Source organism: Megascapheus bottae, chromosome 22, assembly GCF_031878675.1.
Source record: "Megascapheus bottae isolate mThoBot1 chromosome 22, mThoBot2.hap1, whole genome shotgun sequence".
Lineage (NCBI taxonomy): Eukaryota > Metazoa > Chordata > Mammalia > Rodentia > Geomyidae > Megascapheus > Megascapheus bottae.
Window position 1 is genome coordinate 34987697 of NC_143530.1, and position 23912 is coordinate 35011608.

At 38.9% G+C, this 23912-nt stretch overlaps 1 protein-coding gene across 1 annotated transcript in view; it reads right to left on the reverse strand.

Moving 5' to 3' along the window:
* The window catches only part of Ranbp9 (RAN binding protein 9), a 63452-nt gene that overhangs the window by 29681 nt on the left and 9859 nt on the right, over positions 1–23912 (reverse strand). The window contains exon 2 of the mRNA XM_090356500.1: positions 18176–18287. Within this exon, the coding sequence (XP_090212626.1) occupies positions 18176–18287 (112 nt within the window). The remainder of the gene's footprint in view (positions 1–18175; positions 18288–23912) is intronic.

Below are 23912 nucleotides of genomic sequence, written 5' to 3' on the forward strand. Positions count from 1 at the left end.
AAGAGCTCAGATATAGGTCAAAGGTCCAGAGTTCAAGCCCTACAACTGAAAATATCAACGACAGACAGTCTCAACAGCTACATAGTAAGTAAGGTAAAATGGCCCGCATCTATAATCCTTACTCGGGGGGGGGGGGGGGGGGGGTTGAGATTGGGAGGACCAGAGCTTGAGGCTAGCCCAAGCAAAGTCTGTGAGATTCCTTCTCCCTCAATAGCTGGGTCCTCTGGTGCATGTCTGTTATCTCAGTTACAGCAGGAGGCTTCAAGTATTCCTGTGGACTGGGTATGTCCCTGGACAAATAGTGAAGCCCTATCTACTATCTCAAAACAGCCAGACTTACAGGCCTGGCTCAATGGTAGAGCACTGTGGAGCAAGCCCAAGGTCCAGAGTTCAAGCCCCAGTAAAGGAGAGGAGAAGGGGAGGAAGGGAAGAACAGGGGAAGGAGAAGCAGAGAAGAAAAGGAGGGAAGAAAGAACCATAGAGAAAAGGCAAATCACTGACAACCAATGACAAGTTAACAGTCAGTGACAAAATCAATGCAACAAGTTCAAAATATTAAGGGTAAAGAACTTTCAACCTACTAGAGGTTGGTTCAGGGACCATTTGGATATTGATAATATTATTCACAGGCCACATAAAATTATCAGTACAGGCAGATGGCCAAGAGGCAGCCAATGAAAAGTATTTACCAAGTGATACTGTGAGCTTTGTATGTCCACATTCTCTACCTCTGAAGAATTTTAAATTCCCAGGTAACGCCACAGAATGATTCTAAAAATAAAGATTTGGGGGCCAGAAGCATAGGCTACTAGTAGAGTGCTCGCCTAGCATGCATGAAGTCCTTGGGTTCAATTCCTTGGTAGGATATACTCAGAAAAGGCCAAAAGTGGCACTGTTGCTCAAGTGGCAGAGCACTAGCCTTGAGCAAAAAGTGTTCAAGGACAGTGCCCCAGGCCCTAAGTTCAAGCCCCAGGACTAGCTATACATTTACACATACATATATATATGTGTGTGTATATATATATATGTTGTGGGTTTTTTTTTTTTTTTTTTTTTGCCAGTCCTGGGCTTGAGCTCAGGGCCTGAGTACTGTCCTTGGTCTTTCTAAGGCTAGAGCTCTACCATTTGAGCCTCAGCACCACTTCTGGCTTTTTTCTATGTATGTGGTACCAACAAATCAAACCCAGGGTTTTCGTGCATGCTAGGCAAGCACTCTACCACTAAGCTAAACTTCGGGCCAATAAATGATTTTTAAGCATATAAAAGCTAGTGGTGGCTGGGTGCCAGTGGCTCTCACCTGCAATCCTAGCTACTCAGGAGGCTGAGATCTGAGGATCACAGTTCAAAGCTGCCCCCGGTCAGGAATATCCATGAGACTCTTTTTTTGTTTGTTTGTTTGTTTGTTTTGTCAGTCCTGGGCTTGAGCTCAGGGCCTGAGCACTGTCCTTGGATTTTCTCAAGGCTAGAGTTCTACCACTTGAGCCTCAGCACCACTTCTGGCTTTTTTCTATGTATGTGGTGCCAAGGAATGGAACGCGGGTCTTCGTGCATGCTAGGCAGACACTCTATCACTAGGCCAAACTCCCGGCACCCATGAGACTCTTTTCTCCAATTAACCTCCAGAAAACTAGAGGTGATACTGTAGCTTAAATCGGTAGAGCATTAGCCTTGTACTGAAGAGCTTAGAGACAGTGGCCAGCCCCAGAGTCCAAGCCCCACAACTGACAAAAAAGCTAGTGATTATCACACACTCACAAAAGAACTATGTGAGGATACACTTTGGTAAAAAGATAAGGCAAAAGAGAACAGACAAAACAGCTCATTAAATCTAGACTTAAAATGGTATTCAGGATTTTAAAATCTATTGATACACAATGTAATAGGATACAATTATCTGACATATGAGGAAACAAGGAAATATGACTGTGTTCAGTAAAAGTCAGAACCACTCTGAAAAGATTCAGACGGTGAAAATGATCCATATAAGCAATTAAAACTATTACCAATTATTGCTATCATGATCAAAATGAAAACGGTAAGTTTGTCATCAATTTTTTTTTTCTGCCAGTCCTGTGCTAGAACTCAGGGCCTGGGCAATGTCCTTGTCCTTGGCTTTGTCAGGGCTAGAGCTCTACCACTTAAGCCTAGGCACCATTTCTAGCTTTTTTCTATGTATGTGGTACCGAGGAATGGAACCCTCGGTCTTTGTGCATGCTAGGCAAGCACTTACCACTAGGCTAACCTCCCGGCACATGCTTATTTTAAATGAAATGACAGGTAATCTAGGGAGGGAGAGAAGGAGGGAAAAAGGAAACCCAGAAAGAAAGAGAAAAGGGAAACCATAGAAAAGAATTGCTAGGGCTTAAACGCTTTTGTCCCCTAGAATTCCTATGCTGCTATGAGGAAACTGGTCAGACCATAAGTGTTCTGTTCTGAGAAATGGAATAAGGATTCTCATGAAAAAGGCTAGAAAATGCACATTCACCTAGCCACCATATGTCATCTATGAAGTGAAATAGAATTCTCACAGCAAACAAATCTGCTGTGTCTGGATCTAGAACTTCTTAGCTCCCAAAAGTGAGTTTATGTTGCTAATAAATTACCTAGTACAAAAGGCTTTGTTATAGCAGCCTAACAATTAAAAGAAAAATCAAATGCAAAATCTGGAGTGAAATGTTTATAGACTACGTGCAATTATTTTGATTTTATACATATATATATTTATATAATATGTACATTCTTCTTTTTTCTTTTTGGTATGAACTCTGGAATCTTGGAGGCTGTCCCTTAGTTTTTTTACTCAAAACTGACACCTGAGCCACAGCTCTACCTTTTGCTGGTTAATTGGAGATTAAGAGTATCCTGGACTGGGGCCAGGAGTTTGGCCTAGTGGTAGAGTGCTTGCCTAGCATGCATGAAGACCCGGGTTTGATTCCTTGATACCACATGCATAGAAAAAAGTTGGAAGTGGTGCTGAGGCTCAAGTGGTCGAGTTCTAACCTTGAGAAAGTCTAAGGACAGTGCTCAGGCCCTGAGCTAAAAGCCCAAGACTGGCAAAAAAAAAAAAAAAGAGTATCCTGGACTGACTTCAAACTCTACTATGGAGCCATAATAACAAAAACAGCATGGTATTGGCACAAAAATAGACCAGAAGACCAATGGAACAGAATAGAAGATCCAGAAATAGAACCACATACCTATAGTTAACTTGTATTTGACAAAGGAGGCAAAGATATACAGTGGAACAAACACAGTCTATTCAATTATTGGTGCTGGCAAAACTGGGCAGCCACACGCAGAAAACTAAAAACTGACCCTAGCCTTTCATCATGCACAAGCATTAACTCAAAGTGGATCAAAGACCTCAATGTCAGACCAGAAACCATGAAACTGCTACATGATAAAGTAGGAGAGACACTGGAACTCGTAGGCACAGGCAAAAGATTCCTGAACAGAATCCCAGGGTCACAACAGATTGGAGAGAGATTCGATAAATGGGACTATCTAAAAAATAAAAAGTTTCTGCACAGATAAAAGCATAGACACAAAAGCAAAGAGACAGCCAACCAACTGGGAAAAGGTATTTACCAATAATACATCTGACAAATGCTTAATATCCAGTATCTACAGGGAACTCAAGAAATCCCCCCCCTCCAAACCCAATAAACCATTCACTAAATGGGCAAGGGAACTAAAGAGAGACTTATCAGAAGAAGAGATTAAAATGGCAGAAAAGCATATGAGAAAATGTTCATCATCCATGGTCATAAAAGAAATGCAAATAAAAACAACCCTAAGACACCACCTTATCCCAAGAAGAATGGCCAAGATTTTGAACTCAGACAATGATAGATTCTGGTGGGGTTGTGGAGAAAAAGGAACCCTACTGCACTGCTGGTGGGAATGTAGACTAGTTCAAGCCACTCTGGAAAGCAGTGTGGAGGCTTCTTAAAGAACTGAAAACTGACCTTCCCTACGATCCTGCCATACCACTTCTGGGCATCTATCCTGAACACCATAACCCAAGATATGATAAGGACACCTGCTCAGCTGTGTTTATTTCTGCACTATTCATAACAGCCAGGCGATGGAAACAATCCAGATGCCCTACTGCAGATGAATGGATACAGAAAGTGTGGTGTATATATATATACAATGGAATTCTACATAACCAACAGACAAAATAATGGCATTTGCAGGAAAATGGATGAATCTAGAGCAAATCATGTTGAGTGAGACAAGTCAAGACCAAAGGAACAAAAGGCCGATAGTATCCTTAATACGTGGCTATTAGATCCAAACAGTACAAGAGCAATGACTCAATACTTGCATGCCCAATGCTATGGATATGGTATTGGAAATATAAACGTTAACTATATAGACATAAAAACCTATGACTCTATAGACATAATGTTTTATTTCATAAATTAATAGGTATCTATGATATACAAACCCTTAGCCTAATTTTGATTATGTTCTAAAAACTAAGTGCCAGTGATTATATACAGAGATTCCCTTCTTGAATACTTGTTTGTTAAAATGTCATTTGAAATATGATGTAAAAATCAATGTTAATAAGTTCTTTAATAATAAAAAAAAAAAGTTGGGACTGCGAGTTTGGCCTACTGGTAGAGTGCTTGCCTAGCATGCACAACGACCCAGGTTCAATTCCTTGGTACCACATACTTAGAAAAAAGCCGGAAGTGGTGCTGAGGCTCAAAAGTAATAGAGCTCTAGCCTTGAGAAAGTCCAAGGACAGTGGCCCTGAGCTCAAGCCCGGGACTGGCCAAAAAAAAAAAAAAAAAAAAAAGTCTCCTGGATTTGCCTGCTCAAGATGGCTTCAAACTGATCTCAGCCTCCTGAGTAGCTAAAATTAGAGGTGTGAGCCACAGGAACCCAGCTTAAAAACATTAAATGCTATTCTGACAAAGTGTGGCAAAATTTTTAAAAATAATTTTTAAAAATCAAGCAAATTTCAAAACAAAAAATTTTAAATTCCAGGACTAGAGTTTGGCCTACTGGTAGAGTGCTTGCGTAGCATGCATCAAAACCTGGGTTTGATTTCTTGGTACCACATATATAGAAAAAAGCTGGAAATGGTGCTGTGGCTCACATGTGGTAGAGTGCTAGCCTTGAGAAAGCTCTAAGACAGTGCTCAGGTCCAGAGTACAAGTTCTAGGACTGGCAAAAAAGAAAAAGTTTAATTCGCTGGCACATGAATTCAGTTGATGTTGAGAAGTTCTCAGTCCTGTGTTTCCACCAGATGTGTTGAAATTGTTGTGTAATCTGGAGTTCTTTCTGCCTGCCTTCAATTGTCTAAAGGCAAATGGTACCCTAAAAACAAAGTTAATGTACCTATTATATGTGCATGCATAGAACCAGTACCAGAGTTCGAAATCAGAGGCTTATGCTCTTGCTTGGCTTTTTCACTCAAACCTGATGCTAGCTTTTGGTAGTTAACTGGAGATAATAGCGTCATGTACTTGTCTGCCTGGACTGGCTTTAAGTTATGATCCACAGATCAATGTTGGAGGATTCATACTTCCCAATTTCATTTTTTTTTTTTTTGCCAGTCCTGGGTCTTCAACTCAGAGCCTGGGCACTGTTCCTGAGCTTCTTCTGCTCAAAGCTAGCATTCTACTACCTGAGCCACTTCTAGCCTTTTCTGTTTATGTGGTACTGAGGAATTGAACCCAGGGCTTCATGCATGCCAGACAAACACTCTACTACTAAGCCACATTCCCAGCCACACTTCCCAATTTTAAACCATAATTAAGGTATTTAATAATCAAGTGAGTCATTTCCTGGATCTTAGACATGTAAAGCAATTTAGATCAATAGAATTCAGATCAATAGTTTCTCATGCACAAACTAACCAATACATCTATGGTTAATTGAAATTTTTTTATGCTGGTACTGGGCCTTAAACTCAGGGCCTTTTCAATAACAGCTGTCACTCTACCACTTGAGTCACACCTCTAGCCCACATTTTGTTAGTTAACTGGAGATGAGTCTCTTGGACTTTTCTGTCTATGCTGGCTTTGAATAGTGATTCTCCAGGTCTCAAGTCTCCTGAGTAGCTAGGCCTACAGACACACAAAAAATGGCACACAGCTAAAGTCAACTGATTTTTAGGAGAGAAGAAGGAACAGTCTTTTTGACAAATGGTGTTGAGTCAAATATATCATATTTAAAAAATGAACACAAAATCGAGAATTGAAGAGGTTAATCTACACAACTCCTAAACAAAACACATTGATATAGTCAAATCTGTAACTCTGGGTTAAGGAATGCTCTTTTAGATCTAATACCAAAAGCTAAAGAGCAAGAGCAAAAACAGACATCATAGATATTTTTAATTTTCCATGCTTAGAAGGGTGTCACACAAAAGACAATTCATGAAGCTGGAGAAATATACATATATATATATATGATATATGATATATCTCAAAATCAGAGCGATAAATGAAATAGAGTAACAGCCCCTAACAAGAACAAGACTCCTTGAAGTCATTAACTGGAAGGAATGCCTTAAAGGTAAGTAAGTAATGATCTGCTGGGAGACTGAGTGTGACCTAGCTTGCATGACCATCAATCATACAAACTCAAATTTCCTGCCCTAAGCAGCTAAGTACAGACTAAAACTACATATGTAAACTATTTACATAACAAAAACGCCAGTTTTAAACTTGACTCCTCAGTATTTTTATTTCTCTGATCAATGAACATCTACTAAGTAACACGAGACAAGACAAACCTATGAAAAGAACAAAATCTATGCTCCTCTAGAGGTGACACACGAGCAAGTAAGCAGATCTTAAATAACTGACTAAATGCTATGAATGGGATGCACAAAACAGCCAGCAGGTAACTGAGGCACCTTCTTTGGAGGTATAAAGGTTCTCAAGCTTATAAAAGTTGTGATATTTAAGTTTTAATCAATTCCAAGTCAATATTTTATACTGCTTATTTACACCCCCTTGGCTCCAATCTTCTCTCTTCTTACATTACACAGATAGGTCTATTCCACTCAAATGTAAATTGGGGAATAATCTTTCTAGAGAGTAATTTGGCAACATGCGTACCCTTTCTTTTTGATATAATAATTCGACCTCAAGGAATCTTTCCTATGGAAGCAGAGATAGATTTCATGAATAAGAATTAATGAGAACACTGAACCTAATCAACAGGATAATGACTATGGATGTACCTTAACAGTCTGACAACAGAGTGCCTAGATAAAGAAACATACACATTTAAAAAAAAAAAAAAAAGCACAACTTTTCATCTTGTGGGAAAATGCTTATAACTATGTAACTATGTTAAAAAATACAGTAATAAGGAGATATAAATAAATCAATAATAAGATACAAAACCTGTAAAAAAAATACTATACTTATATTTATATAAACTAGAGTAATTATACAAAATTTAATTTTTTTTTTTTTTTTTTGCCAGTCCTGGGCTTGAGCTCAGGGCCTGAGCACTGTCCTTAGACTTTCTCAAGGCTAGAGCTCTACCACTTGGGCCTCAGCACCACTTCCAGCTTTTTTCTATGTATGCGGTACCAAGGAATCGAATCTGGGTCTTCGTGCATGCTAGGCAAGCACTCTACCACTAGGCCAAACTCCCAGCCCACCTCAGCTTCTTTTGCTGAAGGCTAGTACTGTACCACTTAAGCCATAGCACCTGGCTTTTTTCTGTTTATGTGGTAACTGAGGAATCAAATCCAGGGCTTCACACATGCTAAGGAAGCATTCCAAGATTAAGCCATATTCCTGGCTAAATTATCATTTCCTTTGTCATGTTTTCCTGAAATTTTCAGATCTTTACTTCTATATGAATTGTGAAATATTTTCCCCCACTAAAGCAACACAGCAATGTGATCCATGACTCATTATCTCTAACCCTTGCCTGTGTGTGTGACACATAGCACTTGCTTCCATCCTAACTTTAAGGAAACTGCTACCACAAGGACTAACAGCTTCCCAAACAACAAAGCAGTTGACACTGGCAATCTTTCTGTGAAATAACCTTGATTTTATATTTCCATACACACTCTCTAGGACCTACCTTCTAACTCTACACCTCACTACTACTCTCTATAGGGCCCCTCTTTAGACCCTTCAGAGGTGGTGAGTCAGATGTTCATTCTAAGGCCTCTTGCTATGTCAACATCCTTGGGAGAGCCTGTCTATTTTTATCAATGGTTTCAACAACGTATACTCTAATAGATTCAAAAAATCACTTTCAGGCCTGCTTACTCTGTAAAGCCTCATTTACCTTTAATCAAAACCTACTGCTAATCATCCAGATGTCATATACAAACAAAACTTGTTCCTGCAATCTCAACTTTAAAAATCCACTTCACTCTAGCCTTTTTTTTTGGGGGGGGGTGGGGTCACATCACTACCTACTTAAATATGTGAGCCAGAAATGGGTTAGTTGTGCTTAACTTTAATCAGCTACTTTCTTTCTTTTCTTTTCTTTTTTTTTTTGTATGTGGTACAGAGGAACCAAACTCAAGTCTTCATGCATGCTAGGCAAGCACTCTACCACTAGGCCAAATTCCCAGCCCCACTCATCAGCTATTTTCTTAATCAAGTTTTGCAGGGTTTACAGTCGTACACCTATGTCACATAACCATTTCAATCAACAGATGACATATACAACATATACGATCTACAATGACATAGCCCACTGTTTGTGCAAGTACTCTGTGATGCTCATACATCTAAAGAATCACCTAATCATACATTTCTCAGGACATTATCCCCTGGAATAGTACATGACATAACATTCCTACTAACCCCCCACTACAGATTAAAGCCCCAATTTATTATTAGAAAATGGCACGTCAGTCTCAAATGTATTTCTATATTACCCTCGGAGTTGCCTTCCTAAAATGTAAATCCAACCATATTATTCTTTTGCTTATTAAATTTAACACCTGAAAGATAAAAGGTAATGTCTGTTCAATTTCAGATCAGTCAAACACATTCTTTGCACAACACATGTGTGCTAGCCAGGAGCTGGTAGCTCACACTTGTAATCCGCTGAAATCTGAGGACAGTGATTCAAAACCAGGAGCTGGGTGGCACTGGTGGCTCACGCCTATAATCCTAGCTACTCATGAAGCTGAGATCTGAGGACTGCGATTCAAAGCCAGCCTGGGCACAAGAAAATCCATGAGAATCTTATCTCCAATAATCCACCAAAAAACCGGAAGTGGTTCAGTGGCTCAAGTGGTAGAGTGATAGTCTTGATCTGAGGAGCTCAGGGACAGTGCCCAGGCCCAGAGTTCAAGTCCCATGATCGACCCAACAAAACAACAACAAACAAAAACAGAAAACAGCTCAGACAGGTAAGCCTGTGAGAATCTTATCTCCAATTAACCACCAGAAAACCAGAAGTGGCACTGTGGCTCAAGGTAGAAGTACACTAGCTTCGCGCTAAAGAGCTCAGGGACAGGATACAGCCCCACAACTAAGTAAAACAACAAGAAAAAAAGTGTGTGCTGAGGAGAATCTCAGCACAAAAGCGCATGAGTATGCTATGCACCAGGCATCTGTCACCAACTCCATCAAGAAGACACAAGTCTGCTATGAGCCAGGCACCCTAAGAAATGTGCTAAATGAATAATTTAGTTCTGTGAGGTTGGCACTTTAAAAAAAATAAACAAGAGAGTGTCTTGCTGGAAAACACAAAGTGGCAGAACTGAGAGGCATGGGCAAGATTAAAATCTCCACTAAAATTCTCAATTAAAAAAAAAACTTGAGACCTCTAGGATATAGAAACAAAAGTCATATGAGTGGTTGTTGTCCTTAATGTATTATGTTATCTTTCATCTCTTTTGCTGTCCCTTTGTTATCTCATATTGTTACAGTATTTCACCTGGTTATCTGATATATTGTATATATGCATATTTGGTTATTTGTAGGGAAGGGAGATGAGGGGTGGGGTGGGGGAGGGAAATGGGGACCAAGACATGAGAAAGAGTATCAGTGTATGTGAAGTAATGCACCTTCTATCTGGTGAATATAATGTAACCCTTTTATTAATTACAACAAAAAATATATGGAAAAAAAACCGACCAGCTCCTGAAAGAAGTATTCCTCTTTAGAACTTATACAATGGGAAGGATACCCAAGAAACTGGTAACTATACACAAGTTTTCTATGAAGTCTTCTTTAAACACCACTTCATCCACAACCAATCCAGTTGGTTTTCATTCCCCATACTTCTCTAGCGTATACATATGACTACTACTAGTCTTGTACATCCAGTTCTCTTTTCACTGGTGTAATTCTGGAACAACTCTGTTTCAGCCATGTCTACAGCTCCCTCCCTACTCTTCTCAATGCTAAATTCTCAGCATAGTAACTAATACATAATAGGTTAAAAACATTTAAGCTATTTGACTTTTTTCGTCAATTCTATCACAGTACATCCATCCCTCAGCCACATAACCTAACTTCTACCACTAACTCTTTGGAGGCATCTAGCACACTGCCATTATATACTGCATTCTTTCCCTAATCTTTATTTAATGTTGTCTAATACAGACACCCTATTATTAACTTTCCCTCTCAAAAGAGTGAGGATCTATATATTAGGTATTCCAGTTTATAACATTAAGGCATTCTGATATCTATTCCATTCTCAGTTCTGTAAACTCACTAAAATCTTACCAAAGCCCAACTAACAACAAGCTTTACTTCTGCCAAAATCATCAGTTTCCATTCTTCCCATGAGACTGTGCAAACTATATTTCATTCTTCTGCAACAAAGCCTCCCAAATTCTTTTTCACTTTATAAGACACAGTATATACTACTTTTTCTGCAAATCTCGAGACTGCTCCACAGTTCACCCATATATAGTTCAAATTTTATTTAGTATACAATGCCACAATCTAAAGTTAGCTGCATAATGTGTGTTCTCTGCCCTGCCCTAAAGCATTTTCCAAATATTGTTTGATACCACTCAATGTGCTTGCTGAGTTTCTGACATGCATAGAAACATCTTTCATAAACTCATCTGTTGATCATGTAATGTGTTCAGCAAGTATTTAACATACTGTTTTTTGTTCACACTTTCCATCTGGGTTTCCACGTGCTGCCTATAGCCAACTGAAACTAGAAATTTTTTCTGGGTTTGGGGCTTTTCAAAGCTACAAGGCTTTAACACAAGTTTGAGTCTTTTTATCCTACTTCCCCTAAAAAAATAATTTAAGAAGTTAACAGAGAAGGAACAGGAAAACAATATTCCTGGTTTTACCATGACAGAAGAACTGATGATGAATTACTTGCCAGCTTTTCCTGAATCACTGTCAAAGAATGGCATGAATGTTTTCTTGGAAGAGCTGAAAATATCACTCATAAATTATAATTCTAAAATGAAATTCCTGAGCTGAGAAAGTTCATTCGTAAGATATAAGATTGCTAATACTGATTGCTAATAACACAAAGATATACTCCCTTAACAACGTCCATAAAAAAATTATGTTCATCAGGCAACTTTTTTTTATGAAATGTCATTTTTTTCATTTATTTATATGTGTATTTTTCATGCCAGTTCTTGGGCTTGAACTCAAAGCCATTCACTCTTTTTTGCCTAAGGCTGTACCACTTGAGCCACACCTCCATTTCCAGCTTTTTGCTGATTAATTGGAGATAGTTTCTCAGATTCATCCGCCTAGGCTAGTTTCATGAATAGCTAGGATTATAGGCATGAGCCACCAACACCTGGCCCAGAGTTTTATTTTCAAATTAATCACACATTTTGGCAGGGTATTTTAACCTAGTAAGTTAAAGCTCATTTTACTAAAATAAATAAATAATGCCATTTAAATAAAAAGCCAATTCAGAAAATTAAACCTTTTTTCACTTGAGATAACAAACTTACTCCATGTCTTATTTTCTAGGAAATACAAATACAAGGAACAATAATCACTGTCACAATCCTAATTTTCCACAAAAGACATAAAAATAATATATGACAGGTGAAATTAAGTGTTTTCAAGAACATAAACCACTAACCATCAGTCCCTTCTGTCTTCTCGCTGTGAAAAGAGGCAATTTACACTAAACTACCATTTTGTGAGAAAACTTGTCAGTGACAGCTGATTTTCCTAAAACACTAGGATCTTAGATTCAAGTATTTACTCATCTGTTCTAATCATGTATAAACACAGTTTAAAAGATAATTTCACCTTAAGGCTCTGATGCGATGGCTCACACCTGTAATCCTAGCTACTCACGAGATTAAGACACTTAGGATCAAGGTTAGAAGCCCATCTCAGCAGAAAAGTTTTAAGACTTCATCTCTGATTAACCAGCAAATTATTGAACTGGTGGAATAGCTCGTGTTGGAGCACTAGTTTTAAGCAAGCAACCCAAATGAGGCCCTCAGTTCAAGAGTCAGTATTGGTACCCCTACCGTCCAAAGAAAATAATAATTCAATTTTAAGCAAAATAAACTTTCAGGTACACATGCATCATTGAAAACAAAAGATTTCCTAAACAGCTGATCTTTCTAGTCCATTGTTCAGAAAGATGTTAGGATGGGGGGGAAGAGAAAAAATTATTTGAAGTTCAACACAGCTCCAGAAAGAAAGTGTTTTGGTCAAAATTAGAGATAGAGCTGGGTATCTAAGATTACATTCCTGTAATCCTAGCTACTCTAAGAATTAGTTTGAAGCCAGCCCACACGGGAAGCCCATGAAACTCTCATCTCCAACAAACTACACAAAAAAAGCCAGAAGTGGCGCTGTGGCCACCAGCCTTGAGCAAAAAGGACTTCAGTGACAGAGCCCAGGTTCTGAGTTCAAGCCTCAGTCAGGATAGAGGAAAAAAACTGATAGGAAATTGCTTTTCTTCTACAAATGAGTTCTCTGATAGGAAATCACTTTTCTTCTATAAATGAGTTGTTCTTTCCTTCCAAATGCAGTAAATTCATCTTAAAACTCAGTTCAACAATTTTATGAGAGATATAAAAGAAAGTTTGTTTCAAGAATATACAGAAGAGGGTTGGGTGTTTGGCCTAGTGGTAGAGTGCTTGCCTACCATGCACAAAGACCAGGTTCAATTCCTTGGTACCACATACATAGAAAAAAGCTGGAAGTGGTTCTGTGGGTCAAGTGGTAGAGTTCTAGCCTCCAGAAAGCCCAAGGACAATGCTCAGCCCCTGAGTTCAGTCCTCACAACTGGCAAAAAAAAAAAAAAAAAGGAATATATAGAAGAGCCAGGCACGATGGCACACTTGGAATCCTTGCTATTCAGGAGGCTGAGATCTGAGGATTGAGGTTCAAAGCCACACCTGGCACTGAAGTCCATATAAGATTCTTATCTCCAATTAACCACTAGAAAACCAGAAGTGGTGCTGTAGTTCAAGGGGTAGGGCGGTAGCCTTGAGCTGAAGAGCTAAGGGACAAGACCCAGGCCCAGAGTTCAAGCCCCATGACAGAGAAAAGAAAAAAAGGAGAAGGTGGGGGAGGGGGAAGGAAGGAAGGAAGGAAGGAAGGAAGGGGGGTGGAATGGAGGGAGGAGAGAAGGAGGAGTAGGAAGAAAAAGAAAAGGAGAAGGAGGGGGAGGGAGAAGAAGAGAAGGAGGAAGGAAGGAAGAGGAGGAGGGGGAGGGAAGAAGAAGGAAGAGGAGAAGGAGGAGAAAGGGGGTGGGGTGGGAATGAGGCTCAGTGGTAGAGTGCTTGCCCAGCAAGCACAAAACCCTGGATTTGATTCCTCAGTACCACATCATCAGAAAAAGCCAAAAGTGACACTGAGGCACAAGTGGTACAGTACTAGCCTTGAGAAAAAAGCAGCTCAGGGATGGTGTCTAGGCCCTGAGTTCAAGCCCCATGACTAGCAAAAAAAAAAAAAAAGAAGAATTCTTGCATTTATTCAACTGAATGCTTAAACCTCTTTTGAGATGCTAGGAATGTGGCTTAGTGGTAGAGTACTTGCTAGCATGAAGCCCTGGGTTTGATTCCTCAGGACTATACAAACAGAAAAGGCCAAAAGTAGTGGCTCAAGTGGTAGAGTGCTAGCCTTGAGCAAAAGAAGCTCAGGGACAGTGCCCAGGCCCCTGAGCTTAAGGCCTAAAACTGGCAAAAAAAATAAAATAAAATAAAATTATCTCTTCTGACCTTTGGATCCATAGGGTTTATTTTGGAGAAAGAAAAACACTAAAAGGTACCCCTCTTCCCCAAAAACTTAAGAACTGAAAATATGGCTCAAGCTACAAAAAAAAAAAACCTTAGCTTAAACCCCAGTAAAATGCAGGAGACTGACTGATTAGTCAGATTGGTAAACAAGGGAACTATAGCAATACATGCAATCAGAAAATGACAAATAGTATGTTATAGGTTAACTGCAAGAACTAGGGATTTTTCAACATTATCAGTCACTAAGGAATAATAGTGACTACTACAATACTTAAAAATCAAACATGAAATGCAAACTAGTACAGTCACTTTGCAAAACTATCTCAGACCAACGGAGGATACTCTTAGGAGAACACAAAGACGCAATGCCTATGTGCATATTACCACACAATAATACTTATCAAAATGAACTCCAGGAAATGGAACAAGGCTTTCTCTTTGTTGCTGTTTGTTCACTTATATGTCCTTGGGAGTGTAAGGGAAGGAACAGATATGGAGGGACAAAGGTAAACAAATGCAGCAATGGTACTCCCTAGACATTATGCCAAAAATGAACTACACAACTTATGGGTGGGGATAGGAGGGGAAAACGCAAAGAGAGCAAGAAAAGGGATGACATTGTCCATAGGGCTTGTGCGCTTTCCCTGAGCTCTTCAGCTCAAAGGCTAGTGCTCTAACCACTTGAGTCACAGCACCAAGTCCGGTTTTCTGCTTCCTGGACTGGCTTTGAACCGGGCTCCTCAGATCTTAGCTCCCTGAGTAGCTAGAATTACAGGGGTGAGCCATCAGTACCAGGCCAAGCCATGCACTGCTTACAGGACTTATGCAACTGTAACCCCTATGTGCATATTTGATTTTTCTGTTCAAAGCTAGCACTCTAACACCTGAGCCACACCTTCACTTCTGCATCTCAATTTCTTTCATGGCTATGATCTGGCAACCTTAATCTTACAACCTTACCCAAGTGAAATGAAAACCTAAATTCACAGAAAAACTTACACAGAAATGTAGGGAGTAGTTATATTAGTAATTGCCAAAAATCATTCTTCATCTGGGCAGTAGACAGGTAAACTTTATTCATTCACCCATACAAAGGGTCGTTCTACCAATATATGCAGCAGCAGAGATGAATCTCAAATGCATTATGCTAAGATTGCTAAAATGTAAGGCTTAAAAAGCTGTATAAGCCAGGGGCTAGTGGCTCACATAATCCTGAAAATCCAACCTACTCAGGAATCTGAGATCTAATGGATCACAGTTAGAGGCTGTGTGGGTGAGAAAGTCTGTAAGACTCTTTTTTGCCAGTCCCAGGGTTGAGCTCAGAGCTTAAGCACTGTCCATGGGCTTTCTCAAGGCTAGAGCTCTGTCACTTGAGCCACAGTACTCCTTCTGGCTCTTTCCTATGTATGGGGTACTGAGGAATCAAACTCAGGTCTTCAAGCACTCTCTTACTTTTTTATGGAATTCTTCACAAATCTTCTATTGTTCCAATTTTAGTAGTACGTGTTGCCAAAGCAAGCACTGAGACATTTTTTTGTGTGTGTGCCAGTCCTGGGGCTTGAACTCAGGCTGGACACTGTCCTTGAGCTTTCTCAAGGTGCTCTCCCACTTGAACCACCATACCGCTTCTGGCTTTGTGTATGTGGTACTGAGGAATTCAACACAGGGCTTCATGCATGCAAGGCAAGCATGCTACCACTAGACCACATTTCCCAGCCCCAGCATTGAGACTTTAATCTCTACTAGACTATCAAAAAATCTGGAATTGAGCTGTGGCTCAAATGGTAGAATGCTAAAATTGAGCAAAAGGAAGCTCAGGAACAGCATACAGCCCTGAGTTTACGTCCTAGGACTGGCAGAGAAAAAATAAAAGCTGCATACTATGATTCCACAGTACTTTACATGCTATACTATAAAGACATAAAACATCTGTGATTATCAGGAGCTGAAGAAAGACAAAAGCTTTTCTACAAAGGAGTAGGCAATTTAATATGGTGGTTGTAGAAACAGAACTAGAAGAGATGAATTTTAAAATATGTAAAATATATCTAATTTCAAATAAAGGAAAAGTAGAAGAATCAAAGATCCTAGCTACAAGAATGAAAAGTTACAGAACAGGTAGTTACAAAGGACCCTAACTAAGAAGTTTCAGATTTTAGCTGCAAGCGTCAAATGTTCCAAATGATCTCAAGAAAGACATAAGAGACAATTCAGCTCTGTATTAGAAAAACAGTAACAGAAATAAAAATGGAACTGGAAATCCAGTTAAACAACTATCTAACAGAAGATAAAATTATCAAACCTAACCAAGGGAAAGAGGCATTTGAGATAGGCAAGAAAAAAGGAAGGATTTACCAACAGTGAAATCATTAACCAAAACGTTTTGAGAAAAAAAAGACTTCAAGCCAAATGCCTATGAGATATTCAAACACAAACATCTAGATAGATTTATCTGTCTGGAGCTCAAGGGAATAACCTCGGATATAAGATTAGATTTGAGACTCCTGGGAGTATTTGCAACCATGAAAAAATAAGGTCAAGATCATGAAAAGATAGGACAAGTAGAGTGAAAGTGAAGAGAATTCTAAACATCAGAGCAACACCAGCATTATGGAATGAAATAATATCAACCACAGCCAGCAGCTTGCTGTTGGCTTGCACCTTTAATCCTAGCTACACAGGAGACTGAGATTTGAGGATCATGGTATGAAACCAGATTGAGCAGGAAAGTTCATGAGACTCTTATGTTCAATTAACCACCAAAAAGTCACAAGTGGAGCTGTGACTTTTTAGAGCTCCGCTTTGTTAGAGCACCAGCTTTGAGCAAAAAAAACTCAAGGACTGCACATAGGCCTGAAATACGACGACTATATTATCCCAGGTCTGGCACAGATAATCAGATAATCAATAAGCAAGCAAGCAAGCAAGCAAGCAAGCAAGCTTTCTGAGTATGCAGCTATAATTTTAGAAATGGCTACAAACCATGTGACTTATTTCACCTTCTTTCACAAGCATAAACACTGGGATCTCTGATTTTATCTCTAGTTTACCAGGAAAATAGGAAGATAAAAAGCTGTTATTGGGGGCCGGGAGCATGACTTAGTGGTAGAGTGCTTGCCTAGCATGAATGAAGCCCTGGGTACCACATTCACAGAAAAAGCCAGGAAGTGGCTCAAGTGGTAGAACACTAGCCTTGAGGAAAGCCCAAGGACAGTGCTCAGTCCTGAGTCCAAGCCCCAGAACTGGCAAAAAAAAAAAGCTGTAACTGTAATCCAAGAATTCACTTTCTACTTCTCATTTTGCTGACAATTTAGTACCATAATGAAGAATGAGGAAATATTATAGGATAGATCCAATGATTTTCGATTATTCTTAAACACTGATATGCACCAAAATTCCCATGAAGGATTCTCAAAATGCCTGTCTTGTCCAAAGCTCTACTTCTGAAAACTCTTATGAGGTTCTTGGGATAAGGGCTAAGCTGTCAATATTTTATAATAGTCCCATAAGTCATTCTGATGTACACATACATCACACAACAATCCCAAGACGAAAAGCATGAATTCAAAGTTGATTTCAGGATCTACCAAGGAGTTCTTATTTTGAAAATTTCTAAGCCACATCCTTACTCCTGGGGCTCTCTTGCAGTCAGAACATACATACACTTTCCAAATGAAACCCAAAATTCTCTATCCTTGCAAAATACTTACAAAGCACCTACCAACTTGGCTCACTAGCTTTTAGAAGATTTAGCTTCTCAACAAAATTCAGAAAACAGGTAGTATAAGAAAGTCATCTAAACGAGACACTATCCCATTGTTTACCTCAATTCGCCATTTTAGTAAGCTAGTATTCAGTCAGAACCAGACCTACTCTTCAATATTCATATTTCACTTCAAACACCAAAACTTCCAAGATCACAACTTTCTAAATTATATCATCAATATTTATGAATCAGAAAATAATTACCAAAAAAAAAAGGCAAACTGATTTTCTGATCAAAATGTGACTTACCCATCTCTTCCCTTACTGACAATTTTTACTTCAAAATAGTAAATCCCACAGGCTGCTGGTATTGGGTGCGTGGCACGGACTGATGCAGCATCTTTGGGCGTTTTACCATGACCTGCATATGAAACAGTAAGGGAAAAAGACGAGTGAGACATTCACATGGAAATCTTAACCAAGAATTTTTGGAACTGTTTATTTTCTACTTCCAACAGTTCAAATATTTAGCAAAACATTTATCACAACTAACCAAACATGCAAAATAGCTCATTAGTCACAGAACTGTTCACATTATCAAAAGTTTACTAAAATTTCAGAATATGGCCAGGCTTGGTGGCTCATGACACTAATCCTAGCAAGTTAGAAGACTGTGATCTTAAGGATGATGTTTGAAGCTAGCCAGGGCAAGAAAGTTCTTAAGGCTCTATCAACTAATAAAAAAAAAACTGGGTATGTTACTAGGTAAGTGGTCAACTATTTAAGCCACACCACAAGTCCTTTTGGCTTCTTTTTGAATAGGGTCTGGCTTTTTGCCCTGGTCGGTCTGGACCATGATCCTATATATGTGTCTTATACAGCTAGGGTGACACAGAGACCATTATAGAGGGGCTTATAAACTTTTTTGCCTGAAAATGTAATGCTCCCGATCTCAAGCTTCTGGAGTAGCTAAGATTACAGGCATGAGCTACTGCAAACATTTTTTTAAGGTAAGAAATAAATATAACACCATTGCTGATATTTTAGAAAATAAGCTAACCATTTTTTTTGTTTTGTTTTGTTTTTGCCAGTCCTGGGCTTGAGCTCAGGGCCTGAGCCCTGTCCTTGGACTTTCTCAAGGCTAGAGCTCTACCACTTGAGCCTCAGCACCATTTCCGGCTTTTTTTTTTCTATGTATGTGGTACCGAGGAATCGAACCCAGGTCTTCATGCATGCTAGGCAAGCACTCTATCACTAGGCCAAACTCCCGGCAAGCTAACCATTTTTAAACCATCTAAGGTTTCCTACACTCACAGTCAAATCCCCTACTCTTTGCCCCAAATCAAAAATTACCATGAACACTATCTTGAAATTTTATAATCAAAATCAAACAAGCAAGAAAAAAATATGTCCATGAAACCACGAGGAAAGAAGACAGAAGTTGAAGTAGTATATCATAAGGTATTGGGTTTAAGAAGTCTCTTATCACCTCAAAAAGGCTGTATGAGAAACAATGCTCTAACTCATCACTCAAGTGTTCTAGTTAAGACATTCTTCACTTGATGTAATGTCACTTATCTTTCCGTCATAATTCAAAACTACCTTCATGAACAACAGACTTTTCAAGTTCATCCTGCTTTAAAACTAAATACTACTTTTAAGCAAAAAATTATGTCTCCGGATATACAATAACCATCACACACAAATGAGTTATCTTCCCTTACCATTCACTTTACCAAATCGCCAATGCATAACCCATCATTTAACGGGTAAGTTTACACTTAAAATATCACTTAGTACATGTTCACAAGGCCCAAAAGAGAATGAACGGTTCAGTGCTAGGGATGAAACCAGGGCTTCTTGTAAGCTGCAAGAAACCCAGTTCAGTGGGATCTCTAAAGAACTTAGACACAGAGCAATCTGGGATCACTTCATTTCCTATTTCTACCACTTCTAAGACAAAAAAAAAAAAAAGAAAGCTAACATTTGAGGGGTAAAAAACAACTCTAAATGTTAGATGCTTTTGTACTGATTTTTCTCATTCAGCATTTGAGATTAAATAATAACTATTTCACATCTTTTAACAAGTAGCTTTTAGAGATTATATACCTTCCACTAAAATAGATAAAAACATGAAATAAAATCTCATACATTTTTGTTATGTAAAAGTAACTACATCTTAAATCTTAAAGTACACCTTAAATCTTAAATCAAGACCCTTTTAAAATTGTTTTACTACTAAGATATTATAAAAGTTCTGTAAATATGAAAATGTAACAGATTTGTTTCAAACTGTGGAACACAGCTGTAATCCCAACACCCAGGAAGCTGAGGCAGGAGGACTGCAAATTCAAGGCCAGACTATATGACAAATGAGACTCTTCGTTTTTATTTAAATTTTAACTCAACTGAAAAGATACAGGGAGACATTTAGGTGTAAGATAAATTCATATTACTTCCTAGATGAGACTAATAATACCAGAAGAATGAGGCCAATTTCCAACAAAGTTCATCAGCTCCAAGTTATTACTAAATTCTGTAACACACACACACACACACACACAATCCAAGTTTAAAACTTTTATAATCCAAAGTCCTTCATATAAAATGTTCTCTCTACATCTCTATAAAGTAATCAATGCACTGATTCACTCTAAGGCCAGCAAGGATAGCTCTTTTCACTCCAACTATCCATGGATTCCATCTAACTGAAATAAAAAAACTTGAATAAAGCCTACCCAACTCTACTTTCAACTACTCTCCAACAGGCTAGTCTTTCTGGAAACAGAAATCTACCTTCCCTGCATCAGTATCTCTCAATAAAACTAAAACTCTTCCCAAATACTACATTTTGGTCTAGGAAAAAGACTCTGCCCTGAAAATTTTGCTTGACCTGGACCTCTCCTAGGGTCTTCGGGCATGAATTTGGCTTGGCCTGGGGCCAGGGTGCTGTCCCTGAGCTCTTCAGCTCTAAGCTACCGTCCCACCCGTGGACCGGGGCATTGTCCCTGCACTCTTCAGCTCAAGGCTACCACCCTACCCTTGAGCCAAGCCCTACTTCCCATTTTCTAGAGGTTAATTGGAGATAAGAGTTTCAGGTCCTTTTGTGCCTGGGCTGGCTTTGAACCTTGATCCTCAGATCTCAGCCTCTAGAGCAGCTAGGATTACAGGCAAGAACCACTGCACCTGGCTCCACCTACTTTTCTATTAGCCTTATTAGCCCTATTCCATTCTGCCATGCTGATCAGGCATGTTATGCAGATGCTATTATTATTCTTCCCTGTATCTGCAAAGCTTTACTGTGCCTTCCTTGGGTTTCCTTCTCAGCCTTGAGAAGCAAAGTTCAAGGTTTCTTTCCTCATAGTCTCTCTCTTACCTCCTCTGTACAGCCACTGCAGAATTCTCTTCTCTTAAAGTGACACTAACATATGTAAAACTTACTTGTGATTATTTTTGCTGTTTTTAATTTCTGGGCCTTTCATCAGACTAACTTCAATGCTTTCATCTAAAAAACCACACACTGGTTTCTGACATACCTGCTATTTATTTCCCCTCAGAAACATTAAGTTCTAATGACTTCTGTTCTACCTCAAAATACAACTCTGCTTGAATCAAATTGGCTCATCTGCATTTGGTAAATGGGAGAAAGATGGCAGCATAAAAAAAAAAAAAAAACCACTTAGGGTCGCAACACAGTTTTTCCTAGTACCCTAATGAATTAAAAAAAAAAATTTTACAAAATTTCCCTGAGTTACAAAAAAAAAAAAAAAAAAAAACTTGGTTCCATCTGGAAGCCTGCATACATGTCCACAATGCAGTAGTTCAGAAGCTTCAACTTGTCACTGTGCTCAGCACCTGTACAAAATCCAAACTCTACAAATTAAAAGGTGCTAACATGGGGGGTCTGGGGGGGAGGGTAATGGGTACCAAGACATGTGAAAGGGTATCAATGTATGTGAATTAACGCACCTTCTACCTGGCAAATATCATGTAACCCTTTTACTAATTACAATAAAAAAAAAGAAAAGAAAAGAAAAAAAAAGTGCTAACATACTCCCTCCCTCAATCGGTATAGACTCATACATCACATGTATGTTAATTTTATAGTTCGGATTATAATGAAATATTACTTTATTATTCCCACAATTCCAGCTCTGGCTCTGGGAGGTTTCTCATTTAGTCCTCCTGTCATAGGAAGATACCCTTATTAGATGTTTTTGTTTGTTTACATGCTAGTAATGGATCTCAAACTCAGGATCAAGCATTCTCCCTTAGCTTTAGCTTTGTCTGTTCAAGGCAGCTAACTAAGTCACACCTCCACTTCGTTTTTTGTTAATTGAAGAAAGAATATCCTGGGCTTTTGCTTCCTCCTCCCTGCCCTCACTGATTTCTAACCAACTGTCAGATCCTCAGACCTTAGCTTCTAAACCAATTAGAATTACAGAAATGAGCTATCAGTACCAGGTTGTTCTCATTACTTTGACACCAAAAAATATCCACCTTTGTATTTTCTGCCATAATGGTAAGAATCAGCCATTTCTCTAAGATGCCCTGTCTGCTTTACTGAAAAAAGTTGCTAAAACTCAAGATCTGGGTATTGAGTGTGCTCAGTTACTGAAATGTCATTGGTTGTAGACATTCTCATTGGCAAGAGCAACATAACATGTTACGTACTTACTAGTACATATACTTACAGTTCTCTGATGACCACCTGTTTTAAATCAAGCTACCTGAGTTCATAATGTCTCCAACTCTTTTTTTTTTTTTTTTTTTTTTTTTGCCAGTCCTGGGGCTTAAACTCGGGGCCTAGACACTGTCCTTAAGCACTTTTGCTCAAAGGCTAGCACTCTACCACAATCCTCAGATCTCAGCCTCCTGAGTAGCTAGAATTACAGATTTGAGCCATCAGAACCTGGCTTGCTTTTTTAGACTTTATTAATTTAGACTCAGTTTGGACTTAATTTCCAAAGCTACTTAGGTTAGCAGCCCCCGGCCATTCCCTGAGATTGCCTCATGCATTTATAATTCAGTTATTTTGTCACATTTTGCATAATATCCTGCAGTTTTACCTGTCTCCTAAATGATTTTTTTTGACTTTTTTCCCATATATTTTTATTCTAATTAATAGAAGGGTCACATCATATTCACCAGATAGAAGGTGCATTACTTCACAAACATTGATACCCTTTCTCATGTCATGGCCCCCATTCCCCTCCCCCCACCCTCACCCCTCATTTTGTTTTCCTCCCTTCCCTATCTGATTTCAAATAACCAAATACGCATATATACATGTATTGACTTTTTTTTAAAGTGTTTACCAGGGTTTGAACTCAGGGCCTGTGCTTTTTATTCAGGGTCACTACCATTGAGCCATGCCTCCAGCTTGACTTGGACTTTTGTGTTGACTTCTGAGAAAGCCCTGCATTGGAATTGCAAATCTCCCTTTCTCTACAGCCAAGGCCTGTCAGGGCAGTATGGCAAGGGAGGATGTATTTCCTCTGGTTGCCCTTCCTGTTCAATCTCCCTAAATGATTTTTAACCTTTCCAAACACTAAGGTTATCTGTGCTTTTATTAAGTTCTATGCGTTTTCAAAGACTTACAGTTATCTAAAACTACAGTATCATAGAGTATCTCCTAACCTAGCAGTAATCTTAATCTCTTTTCTTCCTCTCCTCAGGCCATGACAATCATTCATCTTTTTACTGTTTCTATCAGTGCACTTTTTTCAGGATGTCATACAATAAAATCACAGATTACATAGTTGTTTTTTGTTCTAACAGTATGCATTTAAGATCCATACATGTCTGACCAGTTCATTTCTTTTTTATCATTATTTAATATCCCTTTGTATGAATGCACCATAGTTTGTTTAGCCATTCACAGGTCATTCAAAGATATCCTGATTGCTTCCAGTTTATGTCAATCACAAATAAAGTTGCTATCAAAACTGACATGCAGAAATGAGGGTCTAACTCCATGGAGACTTGTTTTTAGAGCACAGGAAGCATGTGGTTTAGCGCTTGCCTAGCATGCTCCAGGTCACAG